The 24,667-nt window shown below is 42.0% G+C and overlaps 1 protein-coding gene across 1 annotated transcript; it reads right to left on the bottom strand.

Annotated features, from left to right (window-relative positions):
* Positions 1-18,283: 18,283 nt before the first annotated feature.
* On the bottom strand, positions 18,284-19,338 carry LOC127625536 (putative nuclease HARBI1). Its single transcript, XM_052100853.1, has 4 exons — positions 18,909-19,338; positions 18,713-18,828; positions 18,520-18,631; positions 18,284-18,441 (listed from the first exon to the last, which is right to left on the bottom strand). Exons 1-4 carry the CDS (start codon positions 19,336-19,338, stop codon positions 18,284-18,286), a joined length of 816 nt encoding a protein of 271 aa, XP_051956813.1.
* Positions 19,339-24,667: the final 5,329 nt, after the last annotated feature.

Raw genomic sequence — 24,667 nt, 5'->3', positions numbered from 1 at the left:
ACACACACAGTAAACTGCATGTTTGCCCGTCAGACATAACTGTGGTACAAATCAACAATGTTTTCATTGATTACACCTGATTAATGTATACTCAACTTGATAAAAATATACTACACTGGCACAGGCTACAGTTAGTCGTCATCACTCAGAGAAATGTAGCAGTGGAGTCTGACACCAAACAGGAATGCAGCTGGATCTGGCCAGCAATATTTCTGAGGTGGAAGAATGCAGTTCTACAAACATTGATAATTAGATTTTCAAAGGACAGATTGGTCTAAAATATAACACCCAAGTTCTTCACTGTAGCAGACGGTGTAACAGTACATCCATCGAGAGTTGAGTTATATTTTAGTGGCTTATTTTGAATCATTAGTACCTCTGTTTTGTTGGAATTGAGTTGAAGGACATTTCTGTCCATCCAATCTTTGAATTCATTAATACATTCTGCTAATTTGGAGACTTGTGAATTTTCGTTGGTTTTAGAAGAAATATAAAGTTGTGTATCGTCGGCATAACAGTGGAAACTTATTCCATGATTCCTGTCAGAGGACTTCTTGTCTTTCTGAACAATGTGCATCAGCAGTCAAAAGCCTTGTGAGGGTTCTAGATCATTTAAAAGTGCCACATACAGTTAATTATCCTAGTCAATACTGGTTTTCCAGCCCGATGGACTTCTGCAAAAGCACATGCACAAAGGCTATAGCTGTTGAGTAATTATGCATTTTAAAAATCACTCGTTTCCAAATCCCAACAATCTTCCCAGACATTAAGTTTGCTATCAGGGTATCATCTGTGGAACATGATATAAGGTCATGCAGTATGTTAGTCTCAGTCAGTCACTTTCAGTGCATCTTTTTCCATACAGTGAATGTAAGTGTCGACTCTGGAAACATTCTCTACTCACATTATTGTTCGGTTTATCAATAGGTCTATGAACAAGGGCAGGTGAAGTGATGGCACTTTGTCCTATACAAGTGGAATACTAAAAGTTCTAAGAACACTAGATAATGAATCTGGGCCGGTCATTAATGTAAACACAGTTATAATCCAAAAACACATTAAAAATACACAAGCTTGAAATGACATGAATTATACAAGATAGGCATTAGCCTTTAATACATCACAATATGTACTCTAAATACATATCAATTAACAAATTGATTTAAATATTACCCAATTTAAGATTAATGATTGAATTCAAGATTAGATTTGTTACACAGAGCGGTGTCGACGATATACTGTGTCACAAAATGGGGACAGAGTGAGCATACACACAGGGCTAATGTAACTGGCACCAACACAAACCAGAACAAAAGTAGAAACTGCAAACAGAGCCGCATTATAAACTCTTGAAATAAACTCAATTTGGGGGTTGGTTTTAAAAACACAAACTGCTGTGCAACAAGTTTAATTTACCAGAAGCAAAAAGGAACACAAGCTTGGAGCAAATCATGGTTTATTAAACAAGAATCTACAGATCAGTTGCAGAATGTGTCCTGCCTCATTCTACTGACATCACTGGGTAAAGATGCACCAGAAGAGGGCTCTTAAGCATCCTGTCCAAAGAGTTATACTGAACACTCATGGCTGAAGAGCTGCTCAATAGAATCAGATCCTACAAGGAAAGTCCTGCCTCAAACCACCACTGACAGATGCTGTAGAATTGGTCTGGGTTAAGTCAACATACACCCGGAGCTCTGTCTTCAGGAGCATCGACCAAGGTGGCATTGTTTTCAGAAGCATACTGGGTCAAGGTGGCGTTGCCATCAGGAGCATCATGGACCAAGGTGGCATTGTTTTCAGAAGCATACTGGGTCAAGGTGGCGTTGCCATCAGGAGCATCATGGACCAAGGTGGCATTGTTTTCAGAAGCATACTGGGTCAAGGTGGCATTGCCATGGGTCCAGGTAGCATTGGCAGATGAATCAGGGGCTTAATTTAAGTCACAATAAGAAGTTTCTTCAAACCAGGACTTATTAAAATATAAAAAATGCAGTACAATCTTTAACCTGTGAGATACTGACAGTAGGGGAAAATTAAACCTAGCACATCAGATGGAAGGAAGAAATACACACCTTTATCTTCTCTGACAACTCGCCTAACAGCACTCCAGGATGAGTCAATAGAAGAACCATGTTCAACTGAAGAACCAAGAGCTGAAAACACAGAAGCTTGTAAACACAAATGTGGCATAACAGAATCAGTTTCAATATTACTCCCTGATAGCACACATTAAATCACCCAGATGTCCATTTGATGTGCATGTTTACATCTGGAGAGGTTTGGGTTTACATGGTTTGCTCATCTGCAACACACTTCCTCTTGGAAGTCAAAAGACTCCGATGTCTTGTACACATTTGTGATTTAAATGCAGAACAGCTCTTCACATGTTTAGTAGAACACAATGAGATCTGGTACTGCTTCAGACACAAAAATAAACTCACCATTCCACAGCAACTGATGACAAAGAGCCAGAACAATGGCAATTTTATCAGCACTCATGTTTGACCACAAGATGAACTACTATGAAAACCAATCCAGCTATACTGAAGTTTCAGTCAAACCAGGACTTTTATAGCCCAACAGAGAAATATTTGCATCACCTGGATGCCTCGTTAACTCATCCAGATCACCACTAATTAATGAGAGCCTTAATTGAATTGTCACTTATTGTTATCCCATTTCTCTAACCTGAACTGATAGAAATATGATGATGACCCACAGTTAACAGCTCATGTATATGACTTTATTTATGTTGATTTGTTTCCTGTGGAGCATGTGTGTATTCTCTGTCTATGTTCTCAATGCTCATGAATTGTATCCTGGATTAACTGCAGAAGTTCACATAGATGCAATTGTTCTTGTTAATTGGCAGATGAAGGCTTTTGTTGGCAATTAATTGATAGTCGATGTATTTCATATCAACAGTGTAGTCCATCAATAGATAAAGATGATGCAGGCAGAGAACAATGAGGTGCATCGCAGTTCAACCGGCAGGTCATTTCGGAGATGTTCGGTGGGGTCTATCCTAAATCCAAGGTTCAGGAATATGAAGTATCTGGGGCCAGTTGCATAAACATAGCCATTAAATTTAAGACTGCATCTAACAAGTAGTTTGACTAGCTAAAGACGCCATAGAAAGCCTGTTGCATAAAACAAGCTCACAATTGTCTTTAGTAAGACAGTCTAATTTGCATTGCATTGTGGGAAAATAAGACACTGAACAGCTTAAAGAAAATGGCCGACAGTTGACGCTCAATACAGTTTTTATTCAATGAGAATATTTGCTTATTAGAGGACTACAGTGCTTCAAAATGTATTCTAATGAACACATTTAGGGATTTAACCCAAATAATTAAAAACACAACATTTTGTTACCATTTTTGAAGTCTTCAACCAAGTCTCAACTCGCGCCCCTTTCAGCTCCCACTGGCTCAGCTGACAGTTCTTTTCAATGGCAAAATGGAATGTAAACAAAAGTTAGCCTGAGGTGTGCTGTCTTACATTTTGGTCTTAAATTAGACTGATCTAAGTTTTTATGCAACTGACTGTAAAAATGAAGACCAACATTTTAGACGACTAACTAGTAAGACTAGTCTAAAACAGTTTTATGCAACCGGCCCCTGATGTCTTACAGTTGGAGTTGGCATCAGTGCCTCCTCTGAATCGTAATAGACTGAAGTGAGGTCTGGCTGGTGTAGTAGTTACTGCCAAATTTTGTGAAAAATCAATGGTAGTTAAGTACCATTTTGATTATAGTTACGCTATAAGGTTTCATTATTACGGTATCGAGCTTTATTTGGTAACCATAGAAACCGCAAGTGTGGTAACGGAAATCTGTTTAACGAACGACGAAGAAGACGACGAAAGAAAAGTCTGAAAAGGTTCACGGAAAAAACAGTTAAAACTACAAGGTTTAGCTTCGGTCAATTGGGGAACAAGGTTTGTAAAGTTAACAAAGCTTATATTTGAGCTACTTGAAATGTTTATCGTAAAATGTATAATTTGGTAATGCTAACGGATTGAAACTAATGTAATGAGCTGTGTAACGGTCGAAAAGTGATGCATGGTTTATTTGTTTTTACCCCGCTCTTACGTTGGTTAATGACACAGACGGCAATAAAAATTATTTAAACATCAGCTCTGGCCTTCTCAATATTGACTGGATGCTACAGTAAGAGCTTGTCGGCCACCGCCACATGCTGCACAACGTGGATACAAGATCCAACGGCAGTACCCGAGATGTCCAGCAGATGGCAGAAGTTGGTCAGAGAATAAAACAGTTCAACGAAAAGTGTTAAAAATGGAAGGATCACAGGCTGCTTCAGGAAGTCAAATCGACATGAATGAACAGATCACAAGTCTACAACAAGAAATTCAAGATTTAAAGGACTCACTTAAAGATGAAATTGAGGATAGACAAAACATTAAAGATTCTATCGCATGTAAAGAACAAATCTTAACAGAGCTTCAAGATAAAGCTCAAAGCATGTCAGAGTTGCCAAGACGTTCTGAAAGAGTTAAAATACAAATGGAAAAGATGATAACATTCCAAAGGGAAGAAATGAGAAAGAGGGAAAAAATACTAATAACTCTTTATGTACAATGGAAAACACAGGTACGCGAAACAAGAGAAAGGTTAAAGTTAGATATCACAGACGAGGAGATGTCATAACTTGCAGACATAATAGAGCAAAGGAGAGATGATGTATTAAAGTTATATTCAGAAATAAGAAACCAAATGGCACCATCATCTGACATAAGGAGAAAAATTGATGCATGTGATGCAATAACTCATGACATCGTAAGGATAATTCTGGAAAGATTAAATGGTGTTGATGAGGATTTTGATGCAGAGCGCGAAAGGACTCGTTTACGTGGACTTTTAAAGCATGACTACGCCCAGTCCATATATGGCTCAACCGCAGCATCAAATCACAGCCAACGGTCCTCAGCTTCACAGCTCACAGCAAAACGAGCCGATGCAGCGGCAGAGCTAGCTGCAAAGGAGGCTGAATATGAGATCGTACTAGAGGAACAAAGACAACAGGAAAAGATAAAGGCTCTAGAGGAGGAGCACAAGAAACAAATGGCAGCTCAAACATCAGAGTTGGAACGCTTGAAAGCACAGAAGGACGTGAAAGCAGCTCGAGCCAGGTTTGAAGCATATGACAGAGAGTTATCACAGGTGGATGATGTACAGTCAATAAAAGGTGAACAGGTGAGCCCATACTTCACATCCAAACAGCCCACACCAGCACTCTCTTTCATTCCTGTGCAAACAACTCCCCTAGTGTCACTCAACTAGCTCAAGCAGTGCAGGACAGCATCAAACTGAACAGACTTCCCACGCCAGAACCAACAGTGTTTAGTGGCGAACCAATAAGCTTTATTGAATGGAAATCCACGTTCATATCACTGATTGAACAAAAGGGCATCTCAGCAGCAGACAAGTTGTACTATTTGAAAAGATATGTAACAGGCCCAGCTCGAAAATGCCTTGAAGGGACTTTCTTTAGAAACGACGAGGAGGCATACAAAGACGCGTGGGACAAATTAAACCAAAGGTACGGCCAGCCATTCGTGATACAGAAGGCATTACGGAAAGGCTATCAAACTTGCAATGCCTCATGTAAAGGGGCTACAGATACTTAATGACAGCGAAGAAAACCAAAAACTGCTGCACAAACTACCAGACTGGATAAACGCGAGATGGAACAGGCAGGTAACAAAGACTTTAATGGAGGGCGGTGAGTTTCCAAGTTTTAGTGCCTTTGCCTCCTTCCTCTCATTAGAAGCTGAAGTCGCCTGCAACCCAGTCACCTCCATTCATGCACTTCGCTGCACTGAAACAAACAGCGACAAAAGAAACACAAGGGAAATCAAAAGAAACAAGGCAAGTGTATTTAACACAAACACAACTGAACAAAGTGATAAAAGGACAATAACAAAAACACCTAACGGCTCTCCATGCACAATGTGCCAAGGCACCCATCAACTTCACAAGTGCCCTGACCTCTTGAAAATGTCTCTAGAAAACAGAAAGAAACATGTGAAAGACAATAGACTTTGTTATGGCTGTCTAAAACAAGGACACAGTGCTAAGGACTGCAAACGCGACCTCGTTTGTGAAACTTGCACAAAGCGAAAATTTCAGGATCGGTCTGCAAAGAGAAACATGTGCGAGCACAAACAATCCATCTCAAGGTAACGCACCTGAAACAGCAACAGTTATGTCACTTAATGTTGCCAGATCTGAACAGTCAGTCAGCACCTCAATGATAGTTCCAGTGTGGCTGTCAACTACCACTAATCCACTCAAGGAAAAACTGGTCTATGCGTTATTAGACACACAGAGTGACACTGTATTCATTGATCAGGATGTCACACATGAGCTGCAGGCAGATGTTTGTCCAGTAAAGCTGAAACTAACTACTATGATGGTAGAAATGCAGTTGTAAGCAGTGGAAACGTGTCTGATCTCTTAGTGAGAGGTTATAACTCAGCCACAGTCATAAAGCTCCCCACTGCATACACAAAGGATTACATACCTGCTAACAGAGAACACATACCTACATGTGAAACAGCCAAACAGTGGAGTCACTTGCTATCGATTGTAGACAAGCTCCCACCACTCCTCAGTTGTGAAGTAAGTCTCCTCATAAGTTATACTTGTCCTAGAGCTCTCACACCCAAACAAGTAATCTTAGGCAACGAAAATGAGCCCTATGCCATTCACACTGATTTGGGATGGAGCATAGTTGGAAACTCGACACCATGCAACGAAACAGATTTGGCGAGCAGTCTCTGTCACTGAGTCAACGTTAAAGAAATCCCTCCCTCCACTCCAGCAGATGCAATATGTGCTTTGGAAAGAGATTTCAAAGAGACTGATGGGAATGAGAAGACTGTGTCGCAAGAGAAAATTTAGTATTCCTTCAGAAACTCGAGCATGGCATAACACAGACTGAAAGTGGACATTTTGAAATGCCATTACCATTTAAAGAGAGACCACAAATGCCAGATAACAGACAACTCGCTGAAATCAGACTAAACCAGCTCAAACGCAAATTCAGGAAAGACAAAAAATACAAAAAGGAATACATGAAATACATGAGCGACATCATCAAAGGAGGTGATGCCGAGGGGACTGATGATAATGGACCGCCCGGAGAGACGTGGTACATACCACACCACGGCATCTATCATCCAAAGAAACCTGAGAGGTTGCGCGTGGTCTTCGACTGCTCCGCAAAGCACAAAGGTACCTGACTTAACGAGCATTTACTGAACGGTCCTGACATGATCAACAACTTAACTGGTGTGCTTGTGCGCTTCAGACAGCACCAAGTAGCTCTCATGTGCGACATTGAAAAAATGTTTCACCAGTTCCAAGTCAAAGAAAATGATCGCAACTACTTGCGCTTCATATGGTGGAAAGATGGAGACATGAACAGCCAACCACGAGCATACAGGATGACTGTACACCTCTTTGGCGCCGTTTCATCACCCGGTTGTGCAAACTATGGACTCAAACATTTAGCCAAAGAGAACAGTTTGTCAACGCGCCTTGTCAAGAGAACAGTTTGTCAACGCGCCTTTGGAGAGAAGTGAAAGTGACAGCTCGGCTAGTAGTGATACTTAGGGAAATTAGTATTGGTACCGTTCAGATATTTCAGTATCGATATTTATCGAAATATCGATATTTTTGACAACACTAGTGCAAAAGGTGGACTAAGGTTACACAAATTCGTGTCCAACAACTCGGAAGTTTTAAAAAGCATTCCAGTTTCAGAGCATGCAACAGATACAAAAACAAAGGACTTGACATTCAAAGAAACTCAGACAGAAAGAGCACTTGGTATTTATTGGAATGTGAAGAAGGATTGCTTTACATTCAACATCACACTAAAGGACCAACCACCAACCAGGCGTGGCATCTTGTCCATAGTCGCAGCAATATACGACCCCCTTGGTTTCATTGCTCCCTATGTGCTCAAAGGAAAGGGGATTCTCCAAGAAATGTGTAGTCAAGGAACAGACTGGGACGACCCGCTACCTGAACATCTTAAGCCACGGTGGGAGTGCTGGAAAGGAGATCTACACAATCTAAAAAATGTGCAAATCAGCAAATGTTATGTTCCTGCAGATTTTGGAGAAGTGGTAAAAAGAGAAATACACCACTTTTCTGATGCAAGCACCGCAGGAAATGGACAGTTCTTATCTCAGACTCATAAACAAAAGGGAAGACATTCACTGTACCTTCATCATGGGCAAAGCACAAGTCTCTCCAACAAAGGTCACCACAATCCCAAGGTTAGAACTTACCGCAGCCACAGTATCAGTCGCTGTAAGTAACACGCTAAGAGAGGAACTGCTCTATGACAGTGTTGAGGAGTTCTTCTGGACAGACTCAAAGGTCACTCTAGGATACATAAACAACGATGCGAGACGGTTTCACACGTTTGTTGCCAATAGAGTGCAGAAAATCCGCAACAGTACTTCACTGCAACAATGGTTTTATGTGCCTACCAACGAAAACCCAGCAGATATGGCATCCAGAGGCACATCTGTAAATGAATTGCTTTCATCTAATTGGTTCACAGGCCCTCACTTCCTGTGGGAAACGAAAATACAGCTTCCAACAAAAGAGAGTGCTGTACTTCCAGTAGGAGACCCAGAGGTGAGAAAGGTACAGACACTAAACTCAGAAACGGTTGAACATACAAGCCTTAATGACCGGCTCACAAAATTCTCATCCTGGTCCCGTGCAGTCAGCGCAGTCGCACGTGTTGTAGAAAATTTATATTTTACTTTCTTTAAGACATTATGTGGATTTTCTTTCGATTCAATCATGTGTTTTCTCTCTAGTATTTTATTTTTCACCTGGCAGAAACAGAGACACACACACACACACACACACACACACACACACACACACACACACACACAGTAAAACAGATGGTCAAGGAAAAGGCCTTTTGAACTCCTCAATATGAGTGCGGGAAAGACGTTTGTTGAGTTTCACGGGCGTGAAACTCAGTGAAGCTCAAACAAAGGACCACTGCCATCAGGACGAGATAGTGTTTATATGGCCTTTTTATGACCTCACAGATGTAAGCATCGTAAAACCCAGAGGGGCTTTGAAGAGCCATTGGTATTTCTAAGACCAGTTAAAATCCGGTTTTACTGGGATCAGTGGAAATTTATGGAAGAAGGGACTTTGAGGACGGGGGTTAAATAGGCCATGTGTTTTCTGTGTGAGTTGGGTCTTGTTCCTATTGCGAGGTAGCTGTCGCGATACTTTTGTGAACAAACCTCTTTTAAAAGAATAAACTATCTTTTAAAATATCATTTGGATCCTGATGTCTCTTATCTTGATGCATATTTGTTTAATGATTGTTTTTGCCACAACAATTGGTGTCAGAAGTGGGATCTCACAGCAGTTTCTTCTGGTCCTGAAGACAGCAGATTTGACGACTGATCATCCCAGCAGCACCAGGCTTCTGGTCTTACCTCGAAAATTGAGAGAGAAGAGCAAAACTGCTTTCAGGGCCAGGAGTGACTCGACTGAGATCAGAAAGAACCCGGTGGCAGTAAAAGCATCTCGGTAAGAGACAGTAAAATTATTTTATTTTGGGTGGTGTAATTTGATATGACTGTGAGTGAACTATAGTGGCTGGAACTATCTCTTTGGTACGGGCAGAGAAGGTTTTTCGAGGGGTGAATTGTAACCTGAGGAAGTCGGTCAATTTTATGCCGAAAAACTAGCTCGTAAAAAGGTGGACGGAAGAGCCACACAGAGCATATTTGCTACCCTTGCCGATTTGAGGTGACAAAATCGGATCTGTTGAAGACGTTTGACAGATTATTAGACGCGCGTCGAAGGGAAAATCCAGGAGAGATAGATATCAGCCAATATGGGGTCATCTAACAGTAGGCCTAAACTAGATAATTTTTACACACCAGTTTTCGGTCAAATGAAAGAGAATTACATGCTGGATATAGAAAAGTTGATCAAATATCATGATTTTCCTGAAGGAGGAACACTGAGCAAAATAAGACTGAATGTTGTAAAAAAGTCAGTAAACAAAAGCAGTGAAAAGCAGCAGAGTTGCTGCGGTTGTTTCCGTCATGTGTGTAAAGAATGTGAGCAGACTATAGATTGTTGGATTGAGGAAGCCGACAGAAGAGAACGAAAGCAAATGATGAATGAATTAAGCCAAGGAATGAATGAGGATGTGTGTATAAAAAAACCGGCTCCACCAGAGCATCATGCTACTAATAAACTGTGTGTTTGTGTTTTCCAAAATGTAACCGAGATTGTCTCGGCACCGCCGGCATATAAACATCACTACCCCGTGGTGGAGCTGAAAGCCCTGAAACTGGACCACGATCTCGACTGCTCTCCGATCCGAAGACCAGCACAAGTAGCAGCACGAGATGCACAAGCGCAAGAATTCCCACGAGCACCTTCACCGCCAGTACAACAGGTGGCAGTAGAATCCTCAGCGCCCGCTGCCATAAGCAGCGAAGAAGAAAGGGAGGAGGACGAAGAACAGGAAGTTTTCGGGAACACGTCTGAAATGGTTCCCAGCACAACTGATTCAGAAAGACCAAGCACCAGCGGGCCGAGAGTGACAAGATCAAAGACGATTAAAAGTGGAAAGATCAGCGTCACAACTTTGAAAGTTACCGCTCCGAAAGACACAGTTTCGAACATAACAGCCCAAATGGTCGAAGTTGCGGGACCGGAAGGGCCAATGCTGGTCTTTAGAGCTTGGACAGTGGCTGATATGAAAGACGCAATGGCGCATCTGCCGGACCCACAGAACGCGGGCGACAGATTTGCGAAAGAACTGTTTTTACTGTGCCAAGAGTTCAGCCCGACTTCACAAGAACTGAGACGGAAGCTGGGTGTGAAAATGGGTCCAGCAAACTGGCATAAGGAGAGCAGGACGGAGAGGGTCTGGTTCGGGGCGATCAGTGGCTGACCACAAGACAGGGAAGTGACCATTTATTACTAACACGCAAACACAACACACACACAAACACATACACTGATTTACTCTCTGCTATCTGCAATGAAGAATCTGCTTGCAAATCTTTGTGTGTTTTGAGCAATGTTGTGAATGATGAAATTTTGAGCAGTGTTTCCAATGAATGTTTGAAAATGTACAAAAGCACAGGGTTTTTCTCAAATGCCAAAATACCCAATGATAGTCGAGGGAGTAATAATTAACTTTCTGGTCAATTCAGGAGCTTCAATTAGCACTTTACGACCATGTGACTTGCCATGTGTGCCGAAAATGACAGGAAAAGTGTATGAAAGCACTTCGGCTTCGGGCCATATGATCTCTGAACAAATCACCGAGCCCTTAGAGTGTGAGACGGAGGGAGGTCGAACTCTGAAACACGAGTTTCTCTGGTCGGCCAATTGTCCCGTGCCTCTAATGGCCAGAGATTTATATATGTTATTAATTATATATGTTATTAATTATATATTATATATGTTCTAAATTTGAGCCACAGTGGGCTTACGAATGGCAGATAAATGATGTTGATTGGGCAGAGATGATTTTGAAATTGGCTAAAGATCGAATAACACCAGTCAACACAGAGTTTATGACTCCTGATAGAATGCATTGTACGTCACATGTCGTAAACGAGCGTGATTCACACTACGAAGAAACTTGGTTTAGTGGAGTGAAAAATGAAAGTGAGAAATTTGACAAGATTTTCTGGACAGAGTGAATGTGTGTTTGAATGAAAAAAAAAAACAAAAAAAAAAAACAACAATTGCAGTGTTATTTAATGGCAGGACAGTGTTCCTCATTTATCTGTGCCCAAGAGCACGAATAAGCAGTGGGCAGAATTGGGGCTTTTTGTGAATGACTGTTTGCAGGCTACAGACTGGGTTAAAACTGATACACACATAGCACAGAGCAAAAGTGTTGGAGCATTTAAATCAAACTGTGATTTTAATGTGCAGGTTTTGAGAACTGTAACCGCTATTGTGAACAATGGTGTGACAAAACACGGGGTGGGGGATATTTCTGCGTCAGAAATTGATATTTCTCTGGCAGAAATACCTTCAAAATTGTGGGCAAAACACAAGTACGATGTGGGTTTGATAAAGGGATGCGAGCCGGTTGTAGTCACCCCAAAATCTGATTACAAACCGTGTCAGGCGCAATATCCCCTCAAACGTGAGGCATTGCAGGGCATAATGCCAGTATTTGATTCTCTGTTGAAGGAGGGAATAATTATGCCATGCAATGATTCACCAGTACGCACACCAATTTTCCATGAAGAAAAAAAAAAAGTAATTTAAAAAATAAATAAATAAATAAAAAATCAACAAACTGGACATAATAAAGTTTGTTATGCAGTAACGACTGAATTTGAAACTCTGATGTCTGGCAAATTACCATCACATTATTCTGCGCAGGCAGCTGAACTGGTCGTGCTGACTGAAGCATGTAAACTGATGTGTGACGATTTACACAGTCACGCATGACTTTGGTGCTTTGTGGAAGCACAGAAAGTTTTTGAAATCAGATGGGCGTCCGATACTAAACGCGTCTCTAGTATCGGACCTCCTCGAGGCCATTCTGTTGCCAGACAAAATTGCGATTTGTAAGTGCGCAGCGCATACTAATGATAAAGGTTTTATTTCAACAGGAAACGGCAGAGCTGTTATGGCTGCAAAAGCAGCGGCAGCGGATCAGACTAAAGATACTAGTAAAAGCGCCACTTGCGCACAAGTTGACATTACCTTCGACATTTCTCCTTGTTTACAGAGCATGCAGTCTTTTTCCACAGGAGCTGAGAAAAACACCTGGAAGGCGTCAGGCTGCAGCCTTGTAGATGGAGTGTGGACATCAGTTGATGGAACGCCCTGTTTACCCAAACATTTCTTTCAACATTATGCTAAATTGACACATGGTTTAGATCATCTGTCAAAAGGGGGAATGATTGCACAAATGAAAGAATTGTGGTTTACCAAGGGCTTCAAAATATTTGCTGAGAATTTTTGCAAAAGATGAGTGATTTGTAATACACACAATGTGGCACGAGGCGTTAAAACACAGCTGGTATCCCAGCCAGCCCTAGAAGGGCCGTTCGAGTACTTAATGATGGATTTCATTGAATTAACCCCTTGTGGGAAGCAGAAATATTGCCTGGTATTGGTTGACATGTGGTCCAAATTGATCGAGGCTTTCCCAACCTCGAAACAAGACGCGGCGGCAGTAGCCAAGGCTCTGCTGACTGAGATTGTTCCGAGATGGGGAATTCCAAGAAAAAATCAGTTCTGACAACGGAACACATTTTGTCAATGAGGCAATAAAGCAGGTGGGTCAGTTCTTAAATCAGAGCAATCAGAGAGGCAAAGCGCGCACACGCCCAGAGAATCCACAGTCACTTCCAGGACAGCGGTGACACGCGGCGCATGTGGCAGGGCATCCAGGCCATCACCAACTACAGGACAACATCAGTTGCCTGTGACAAAGATGCCTCCCTTCCAGATGCGCTGAACGACTTCTAAGCTCGGTTTGAAGTGCAGAACGACGTGATGGCGAGGAAGTCCACCCCTCCTCCTAACGACCAGGTGCTCTGTCTTACCACGGCAGATGTGAGGAAAACTCTACGTAGAGTCAACCCACGGAAGGCTGCTGGACCAGACAACATTCCTGGCAGAGTGCTCAGAGGATGTACAGACCAGCTAGCAGATGTTCTTACCGACATCTTCAACATCTCTCTGAGCAGCGCCGTCGTTCCAACGTGCTTCAAGGCCACCACCATCATCCCCATGCCAAAGAAGTCTTCAGTGTCCTGCCTCAACGACTACCGCCCGTCGCACTTACACCCATCATCATGAAGTGCTTCGAGAGGCTCGTCATGAGGCAGATTAAGACCCAGCTGCCCCCTCACTAGACCCACTGCAGTTTGCGTATCGTTCAAACCGTTCAACGGACGATGCCATCACCACAACCCTCCATCTGGCCCTCACCCACCTAGACAATAAGGACTCATACGTTCGAATGCTGTTCATAGATTTCAGCTCAGCATTCAACACAATCATTCCCCAGCACCTGATTGGAAAGCTGAACCTGCTGGGCCTGGACACCTCCCTCTGCAACTGGATCCTGGACTTCCTGACTGGGAGACCTCAGTCAGTCCGGATAGGGAACAGCATCTCCACCACCACCACACTGAGCACTGGGGCCCCCCAGGGCTGTGTGCTCAGTCCACTGCTGTTCACTCTGCTGACTCACGAATGTGCAGCAATGCACAGCTCAAATCACATCATCAAGTTCGCCGATGACACGACCGTGGTGGGTCTCATCAGCAAGAACAACGAGTCAGCATACAGAGAGGAGGTGCAGCGGCTGACGAACTGGTGTAGAGCCAACAACCTGTCCCTGAATGTCGACAAAACAAAAGAGATGGTTGTTGACTTTAGGAGAGCACAAGGTGAACACACTCCGCTGAACATCGACGGCTCCTCTGTGGAGATCGTCAAGAGCACCAAATTCCTTGGTGTTCACCTGGCGGAGAACCTCACCTGGTCCCTCAACACCAGCTCTATCACCAAGAAAGCCCAGCAGCGTCTCTACTTTCTTCGAAGGCTGAGGAAAGCACATCTCCCAACCCCCATCCTCACTACATTCTATAGAGGGACTATTGAGAGCATCCTGAGCAGCTGCATCACTGCCTGGTTTGGGACTTGCACCGTTTCGGACCGCAAAGCCCTGCAGAGGATAGTGAGGACAGCTGAGAAGATCATTGGGGTTTCTCTCCCTCCATCAAAGACATTTACAAAAAACACTGTATCCACAAAGCAACCAGCATTGTGGACGACCCCACACACCCCTCACACAAACTCTTTACCCTCCTCCCGTCTGGCAAGAGGTACCGAAGCATTCGGGCCCTCACGGCCAGACTGTGTAACAGCTTCTTCCCCAAGCCATCAGACTCCTTAATACTCAGAGACTGGTTTGACACACACTTGTCCTGAGTTGCACTTTAATAACTGTCACTTTATAACTGTCTGCTACCTCAATAACTGCTATGTGCATAGAACATTATCTCATAGTATGTTATGTTTACATTTTAGAAACTGTCATCTTTTTGCACTACTGAGTACTGGTCGGCGCTGCACTGTCTATTGTCCTGTTCATTGTCAGTAATTTGTTGTACTGTCCTGTACTTTTTGCACATGTTTGCACGTGCACTTTATATAGGTATATATAGGTAGTTTATATAGGTATTTTATTTCGTTGTGTAGTCTCATGTGGTCCTATGTTGGTCCTTTGTTGTTTTTGTGTAGCACCATGGTCCTGGAGGAACGTTGTCTCGTTTTGCTGTGTACTGTACTAACTGTATATGGTTGAAACGACAATAAAAACCACTTGACTTGACTTGACTTGACTCTTAGGAATTGATATGAGAACACACTGTGCCTATCGAGCCGCCAGCGGAGGCGCTGTGGAGCGTGAGAACCAAACGGTAAAAAACTAATTGGCAAAGTGTTGTGAGGAAACCGGACTCTCATGGGTGAAAGCACTCCCAACTGTGTTAATGTACATGAGAATGAGAAAGAGAGTAAAAACAAATTTGAGCCCATTCGAAATTCTCTTTGGTAAACCATTCATGGGAATAGAGGGGGGAAAACGCAGGCTTCCATCAACGGATGTGTGTGAAAATGAGATGCTGAATTACTGCAAAGAAATGTTGTGTCTGTTATCCAACATGTCTGTGCAGGTCAAAGCTGGCCAGGGAAGAGTTGCTGAGACGTTCCTGCATAAGATCAGGCCGGGGGATTACGTGGTAATTCGTGACCTGAGAAGGAAGAACTGGAGGGTGAAACGGTGGCGAGGACCGTACCAAGTCTTGCTGACAACACACACGGCGGGGAAGGTCGGAGAGAGAGCTACGTGGGTGCACGCTAAGCACTGCAGGAGAGTTCCACCCTTATCGGAAGGGCAACAGGAGGAGGAGCCTCAGCAACAACAACAACAAATTCAACAACAAGTTCCAAGATCGAGCCCAAACACCAGTGAGGTATTGCACAAAAGTAGAATTAAGAAAGCCAGGATAACGGAACAGTCGCGGCTTGACCTAGTTTAATCAGTGCATCCTGGCTTAATCCGTTGCACGTTTGCTGAGCCAGGATGAGAACGCGCGGATATGTCAAGCCAGGTGTATATAGTTTGGATAAATGCACGTTCACGGCATTCTTAAAAAGATCACGAAATCGATCACAGAATCACCGATGCAAAAATGGACAAAACCCGTGCGGCATACTTTTCGCCTAATGAGCAACAGCTTCTTATGGAAACGTATGAAGAAGTGAAACATATAATATGTAAAAAAGGCAATACAGCTGCTGTAATAAAACAAAGAGAGAATGCCTGGCAAACAATAGCGGACCGATTGAATGCGTAAGTAGTCCAAATAACCAGTGCTCCACTGAAACCCTCATAATTACAATTCAAGAAGTTACTTGTCATTTTCAAAAATAATTGTATACTTTGCCTTAAATGTGACCAGTGGACATTTAACATGCAGAATAATTGCAAACACTTACCCACTATGTGCATCTATTTGATCTATTTAGTTTCTTTTATGTCTATAATCTGTTTCATCTTTTTACTCTTATCTATTTGTATGTAGGTTTTGTTTCTAATTGATTTGATGTAATCTATAATCAGATAATTTGCTCTATTTTTATCCATCTAATCTATTTTCTTATTTGTATCTATCTATTCCTCTTAAAGAACAAACATGTCTGGCCAAAAAAGGACTTGGCAGCAAGTCAAGATTAAATACAAGAATATTTTGCAGGCTGGGAAGTGACTTGTTTGCTGAAATTGTTTTGTCTGTGCTGATTTTAGCAATTAAAAAAAAAAGTCATATATCTGGTAGGGGGGGTGGCCCTCCAACCCAAGACTTCACCACAGCAGAGGAGCTGGCCCTGGACTTAAATAAAGGGAAGCCAATGATTGAAGGGATCCAGGGAGGGACAGCCACTGACTCTGGCCCAGCAAGGGATACTGGCCTCTTCATACAAGGTACATTATTGCCATACTACTGCATATGGAAAATATTGAAATCCAATATATTTTGCTATGTGGACTGTGTGACTTTGCCTTACCTTGCAGTGGCTGGCAACACCCTTACACTTTTGGAGCCACCAGACTATGATTCGCCGGTGAGTACTCTTTATTTAATCATAGGCTTTGCATGTCCTGTCAAAAATATCAATACAAGTATTGAATATGGCAGAGGGAAGCCACATCTACAGCAGTGGAGTGCACTTCTGCCGATGATGAGACCATGTCGCTGGACTCCAGAAGGCTCGAGGTATCATGTCAATTTTGTGGAAATGGACACATTTTTTTAAGTTCATAATAGATAAGAAGTCAGGGAAGTGGTACTAATAGAAAATATCATTTGTTACAGGATCCTGACACTGGGCAGCCTGATAAGCAGCCTGGTAACATAGTGAGTAGTGCCTAAAGTAAATTTACATTATGCAAACATTCTGCTATGCTAATGAAAAGGTGTTCACAGAATTCACAAACTGTCAGATATCTCTACACAACGCATCTTAAGAGACAGATCGAGCTGTCAGAAGTCAAGATTGATGTGAACAAAAGAAAGCTGCAGGACATGGACCTTGAGATGCAAATTAAACGCAAGACACTGATGAAACTAGAACTGGAAATCCAGAAACTAGAAAGAGAAGTGACTTCAGGTCATACTGTAACCATGACTGTAACACAGTGTATTAATCATCATCATTTTTTCTCTCCAAAGCTCCAAGCTGACAAGTAATAACAGCAAAATAATAAAAGAAAAATATTCCAAAACCATTGTGGTCTTGTAACTTTTTTTTTTATGAATGTCAAGTACACTTTATAGTTATTGATCCAGTGAAGTGGAACTAGAATTTGTGAAGATAACCACAGTGTGTGCTACCAATGCCAAATAAAATGCATGTACACATGAAAGTTATATAGCCTACATTATCCTTTATTAAGGGATGGGCTAAATCAAAACTAAATTAACTGAAATAATTTGCAATGTATTTTTCTCTAACAAGTCTACCATTTCTGTTATCTGGGAATATGGCAGCATTGTCCCAATCAACATCCAAAGCAACTCTGGGAGCCCTTTCTTTTCTTAGGCTGGCAATATTGTGCAGCACTGTGCAGGCAACAGTCACATCACATGCTCTGTCTGGGGAGACCCTCAGGTGGTGCAGGCACTGAAATCATGATTTCAGGAGGCCAAAGTTCATTTCAATTCGAGCCCTGGTTTTGGCATGGTTGTAAGCTTGCTGTGCTGGGGTTTGGGGGTCTGTAAGGGGAGTCATCAGAAATGTCTCACAGGCATAGCCTTTGTCCCCCAGCAGCACACCAGAGAACTCACCTGCGAATACAAAACATAATTCTTACAAGTACTGTACTCTTGATGTTCAAGGTGCTTAAAAAAAATGGGGTGGCTTACCTAGATAGAGTCTCTGGTAAATTCTACTGGACCGAAAGATTCTGGAGTCATGGACTGAGCCAGGCCACTTTGCCTCTAAATTTGTGATAAGGCAGTCAGCATCACAGTTCATCTGTAAAAATGTATAGCCTATTAAGGTCATTTAATGCACAGAATTATTATGTAGCTGACAGTAACCATAACTCATTCTTACCTGAACATTGACACTGTGGAAGGATTTCCTGTTAACATAATCTCCCTCATGTGCCCCTGAGGGGCGTTGGATACGAATATGGGTGCAATCCACTGTACCAATTACATTAGGAAAAGCTGTAACACAAAATAATGAGTGTCATACTGTGACTGTGCTAATGTAACATTTTGTAGTAATCTGTTATTATTCGTGTTACCTGCAATCTTGTAGAACTCCTCCTTGATATGGATGAATCTTCTGTGACCAGGGAAGGTTATAAATATGTGCACAAGAGATTTCAATGCCAGACTTACATTTCTTATTGTGCGGCAAATAGTGGCTTTGAGGTTTTCTGCATCACCGACAGAATACAGAAACATGCCACTTGCAAAGAATCGCAGTGCTACGCAGACCATCTGTGGGACTGTGAGAGCATGGCTCTGTGCTGTCCTGTGCTGTATGTTTGGACCCAGCAGCCTACACAAATATCTGATGCCTTCACCTGAGAATCTGTACCTCTCAGTCAGATATTCGTCTGAAAAGGCCATTGGGTCTGCCCTATCTCGGAAGACTCTTTCATGCCTGAATGCTCGTCTGAGTATTAAATCTTCCTCATCAACTACATCATCCAACAAAGGGCAAGCCATTGTGAATAGGAAACACACAAATCTTTAGTCTATATATACTACATATTGACCTCGTTACGGACTTAATTGAAACCACATTTGCAACTTCATGAGCCATTTCTTATCTCATCAACTGCAATAAAATATATTGATATTTCTCATTCAACAGTACATTTCTACTCTATACTTGCATATATAGATATACATAGTCTATATTCTGTTTCTCATATTATAGTTCTTTTGCACTGTGTTGGCATTCATTGTGGACAGCAAAGTAATAATTGCTCAGGAAAATCTGCTTTCCTCACTGGGTGTATGACAATAAACGCTTTCAATCTCGAATAATATATATATTCATCAAACCTCTGACAGTGAAATGAACAGCAGTTTTCAATAATAACTCAAATAACAGTACGCATACTTAGATGAATGACAGTATATCTAGTATTTTAATGCAGGACCATGAAGTGACTAAAACACATTAATATCTAGTAGGATTTAGGGTGGAACTAGCCGATAAATCACTTGGATTAATCTTAGCCTGATTGTTAGCCTGCTCCGGAGCAGGCTAGCTGCAAAGTGTAAATCTCCATAGTAACTTAATGTAGATTAATTTAGCCTCCCTTCATGCAACCGAGTCAGGGCTAAATTCAGTCAGGATAACTGGAAAATCCCAGCTTAATCCCTTATCTTGCTTTTGTGCAATACCCCTCAGGTGACATGCACATCCAGAGTAAACAAATCCAGGTGCAGGATCAACACTGGCATACTGACCTGCATACCTTAGCATGAGTTTGTACAGTACGCTCATGCCCATCTTCAATAACCAGTCACATGATTTACTTACTGTCAGGCAAACGCAAGTGAAGGTTCATCAAGTCAGATTTTACTGTATACATCAAAGACCATTAATCAGTATATACACTTCACTACTAAACAGTTTTGCAACTATTATGAACTAATCATGGTTGCATTCCTGAATATTGATAACATGCTATTAATCAAAAACCTGATGTTGTTCGATTTCAACTGACACCAAGATCACATTTCTAGTCGATTCAGAGACGGAGATATTCTACAAAACATGGGGCAAGGGCGGGCTTCCCAAAAGACTGAATGTCTATGGGCGGAGACACAAACCACATTGGGGCATCCCCTGATTTTCAGATAGGGTGCATCTCAATCTTCTCCCTAGTTCAGTGGTCAGGGCCATTTTTAAGGCCGTCTCAAACTCTGTTCTGGGGCACTGAAACAGTCAGGCACCTACACGAACAAAACCAAAAGTAGAAACAGTGCAGACAGAGTCTGCATTATAAACTCTTGAAATTGATGAACGGTCCATTTGACCCTTAAGCATAACCTTTCATAGCTGTGTGAATACAAAAACATTAAGGTACAGAATACCTCCATGGCAGATGATGTCATGATGTTTCAGGCTAATAACTTGGTAAAGAAGTTATAAGTGACCTATAAGACCAAGGAGGGTTAATAGTAAGGGTGTAAAGCTACCAGTCGGATACACGAAGGCTTCCCTTCTAGAATTAAAGCACCTGTTAGAACTGGAGGAATTTGCATGTGTAAATCATGGACAAAGAAGCATCTGTATGCATAAAGTTTAAGGCAGATTGCACTTGAAAGCAATCAATAATGGGGTTCAATTGAAGGATCACTAGTTGTGCAAGCAGTACAACAGGGTTGGATCGTTGTTAAGAGCTGCAAAACAAGGGGGGTTGTCAATTTTAAGGACAGATTAATCAATTGAAAGCAAAGTTGAGCACCCACCACCAACAGGTTTAGGTTACTATATCAGAAGCAAGAGGAAAACAAGCTTTTAGAGAAACCATTGTTTATTAAGACCATCAACAATCTGCCACAGAATACGGAGGTCACTGGGTAAAGGTGCAGCAGAAGAGGACTCTTTAAGCATCCTGTCCAAAGAGTTATAATGAACACTCATGGCTGAAGAGCTGGTCAATAGAATCAGATCCTACAAGGAAAGTCCTGCCTCAAACCACCACTGACAGATGCTGTAGAATTGGTCTGGGTTAAGTCACCATAACCTTACACCCGGAGCTCTGTCTTCAGAAGCATCAACCAAGGTGGCATTGTTTTCAGAAGCATACTGGTTCAAGGTAGCATTGCCATCAGGAGCATCATCGACCAAGGTGGCATTGCCCTGGGTCCAGGTACCATTGGCAGATGAATCAGGACCTTAATTTAAAAATCACAATGAGACGTCTTCAAACCAGGACTTATTAAAATACAAAATGCAGTGTAATCTTTAGCCTGAGTTTTAAATGACTGTAGGGGAAATTAAACCCAGCACGTCAGATGGAAGGAAGAAATACACACCTTTATCCTCTCTGACAACTCGCCTAACAGCACTCCAGGATGAGTCAATAGAAGAACCATGTTCAACTGAAGAACCAAGAGCTGAGAAAACACAGAAGCTTGTAAACACAAATGTGGCATAACAGAATCGGTTTCAATATTACTCCCTGATAGCACACATTAAATCACCCAGATGTCCATTTGATGTGCATGTTTACATCTGGAGAGGTTTGGGTTTACATGGTTTGCTCATCTGCAATACACTTCCTCTTGGAAGTCAAAAGACTCCGATGTCTTGTACACATTTGTGATTTAAATGCAGAACAGCTCTTCACATGTTTAGTAGAACACAATGAGATCTGGTACTGCTTCAGACACAAAAATAAACTCACCATTCCACAGCAACTGATGACAAAGAGCCAGAACAATGGCAATTTTAACAGCACTCATGTTTGACCACAAGATGAACTACTATGAAAACCAATCCAACTATACTGAAGTTTCAGTCAAACCAGGACTTTTATAGCCCAACAGAGAAATATTTGCATCACCTGGATGCCTCGTTAACTCATCCAGATCACCACTAATTAATGAGAGCCTTAATTGAAGTGTCACTTATTGTTATCCCATTTCTCTAACCTGAACTGATAGAAATATGATGATGACCCACAGTTAACAGCTCATGTATATGACTTTATTTATGTTGATTTGTTTCCTGTGGAGCATGTGTGTATTCTCTGTCTATGTTCTCAATGCTCATGAATTGTATGTTTTGCTTACTGCACATTTCCTGCAGCTTTACAGGAAATCATGCATAAACATTTATTATTAATGAGTCAGTGTGCATATTTGAATGGCAGTGTGTTCCTTGTGAAAACAAGATATTTTCTGCATGAAAATTGTGCCAAAAGCAGAGAATTGTGTGTAGTGTTTTGAAAAAAGTGTGTTTTAGAACTGCAATTTAAGTGTAAAGCAGGAATTGTGCTTGTAGTTTAGCAGAATTGGTTCAGGGGGTTGGTGAATGAGTTACATGTTGTGGTCATTGTGTCTCAAGTACCAGAATTTGTGTGTAAACAATAGAGAAAAACTGTAAAAGAACGTGGCAGCAGCTGAAAATAAAATATAAAAACATAATTCAATCAGGTAAGGCTTGAGCATAACATAGGTGTAGGGTACCTGACTTTACAAACATTTGACATATTAAATAACTAAATAGCATCCAGTGTCTAACAGTGCAGCAGCATTTGTGACATTTGGTCTAAATGTTCATTCTCATTTGACTTCTACTCAGCCAACAGAAAGAAGGCAGAGGCTCGTAAAACAGGGGGAGGACCTGCACCACCACCTCTGACAAATGCAGAAGAGATGGCCCTGAGCCTGAATGCTGGAAGGCCAATGCCTGAGGGAATTCCTGGAGGGACTTCATCAGAGTCAGTCACTCCTGAAGATTGAAGTGCCTTCATAAAATGTAAGAGGTCTACCTATGTGTTATTTTCTATATAGGCTATTTGTGATATTTCCATTTATTTTACTTTGGGTTGAGTTTTTTGTTGGTCCCAATAGATTCTGATGGAAATATGTCTTCTGGAGCCTCCTGTCCCAACAGAACCCCAGGCAGTTGTAAGTAGCCTACTCGATACACAAGAAATTATGACACATAGTATTATAAAGTGTACTCAACCAAATGCTCATCTTCACAGTTTCTGCTGCCTCAGAGAGGCCTACAGAGGTAATGTTAATATTATGTGTCTACATATTTCTTCACATTTTTATGTGGAGTAGCCTATAGAATCTAAGTTTCTATCCAAGTATAAACTGACATACTCATCTCTCCCCCCGCAGTGTGGAAGAACAGCAGGAGGAAGGTCCATCGACTTCTGGTGCACAGATGAACACAGTTCAGTGATTTTCAGTAAATGCCACAGTTTAATTATGTAGAATTTGTTTAGAACTACATGATGTAACTCTAATCTACTGTATTTTCAGTTGCCAGTTAAGGAGTTATATAGACTTCATCTTATTAAAAAAAAACAGCAAAGAATTATATACTTGGATCGCCAGATCCAAAAGGCCGATCTGGAAATCGAGATTCTGAAACTAAAGCTAGAGGTGAGTGTATGGTCACAGGTTAATTCTAGGAAGTATTGAAACTATTAAAATCTAACTGTTTTTGAATTTGTAGGAAATAAAGAACACCAAATAAATTGTTGTGATTTTGTGTTTATTCATTTCTTTTTTTATTTTGTGGTTGGTTGTGGTGGAGGATATCATGTGTATTACTCTGAGAAGACATTGCGGCATATCATATCTCGGTGTAAGGAATCAGACAAGTCGGGCAGATCCATTTGCAAAACTGTTTTAATGGGCAGACTTCAAGGAAACGTGACTTCTCATCAATGAGCAAACACAGGGGAAAGGTCCAGTCTGATGCCTGGGGAAGGGTTAAACTCAGGCGAAGGAGTCCGGCTGGATCCGAGATCGGCAGTCGGCGACAGAGAGGCGTGAAACAGGCTTGGTTCGGGGCAGGCGGCGAGATATCGGAGTCCAGTAGCAGGCACGGGTCGTTAGGCAGGCTGCAGACAGGCAGAAAGGTTAGTAACAGGCTGGGATCGGAACAATAGAATCACTCAGAAAATGCTCAGACATGCAACATGGGGTGAAACAATACTTCGCACTGGATGCTGAGTTAACGAGGCAGATATAGTCTCAGGGCGAGAGTTTAATGCGGGACAGCTGGGCAGCAATCAAAGCTTAATGATCAATGCTGTGCTGAAGCATGGGGCACTTAGTATTCAGGGGAGAGAGCGCGAGAGTGCGTGGAGTTGGCAGAGATGGGCGCCGTAACACTCGGACTACCCTTTCATCCTGGAAATCTGCAGGGTTGATGGGGTCCTCCTCGGGGTCTTGTATTTGTAGGGCAGGGTGTTGCTCCCCTCTAATTATGGCAATATTATGGAGAACAACACATGTCACAATAATGTTGCAGGCCCTTTCAGAAGTTACCCTGAGGTGACGTAGA

Source organism: Xyrauchen texanus, chromosome 31 (genome assembly GCF_025860055.1).
Source record: "Xyrauchen texanus isolate HMW12.3.18 chromosome 31, RBS_HiC_50CHRs, whole genome shotgun sequence".
In the NCBI taxonomy this organism is placed as follows: Eukaryota; Metazoa; Chordata; class Actinopteri; order Cypriniformes; family Catostomidae; genus Xyrauchen; species Xyrauchen texanus.
This window is presented reverse-complemented; position numbering and strand designations above follow the sequence as displayed.

Coding starts and splice junctions, on each gene's coding strand:
- LOC127625536 (XM_052100853.1), bottom strand. CDS start 19,338: ATGGCTTGCCCTTTGTTGGATGATGTAGTTGATGAGGAAGATTTAATA. Junction 18,829..18,908: donor GGAGTTCTACAAGATTGCAG/GTAACACGAATA, acceptor TTTGTGTTACAG/CTTTTCCTAATGTAATTGGT. Junction 18,632..18,712: donor TCCACAGTGTCAATGTTCAG/GTAAGAATGAGT, acceptor ACATTTTTACAG/ATGAACTGTGATGCTGACTG.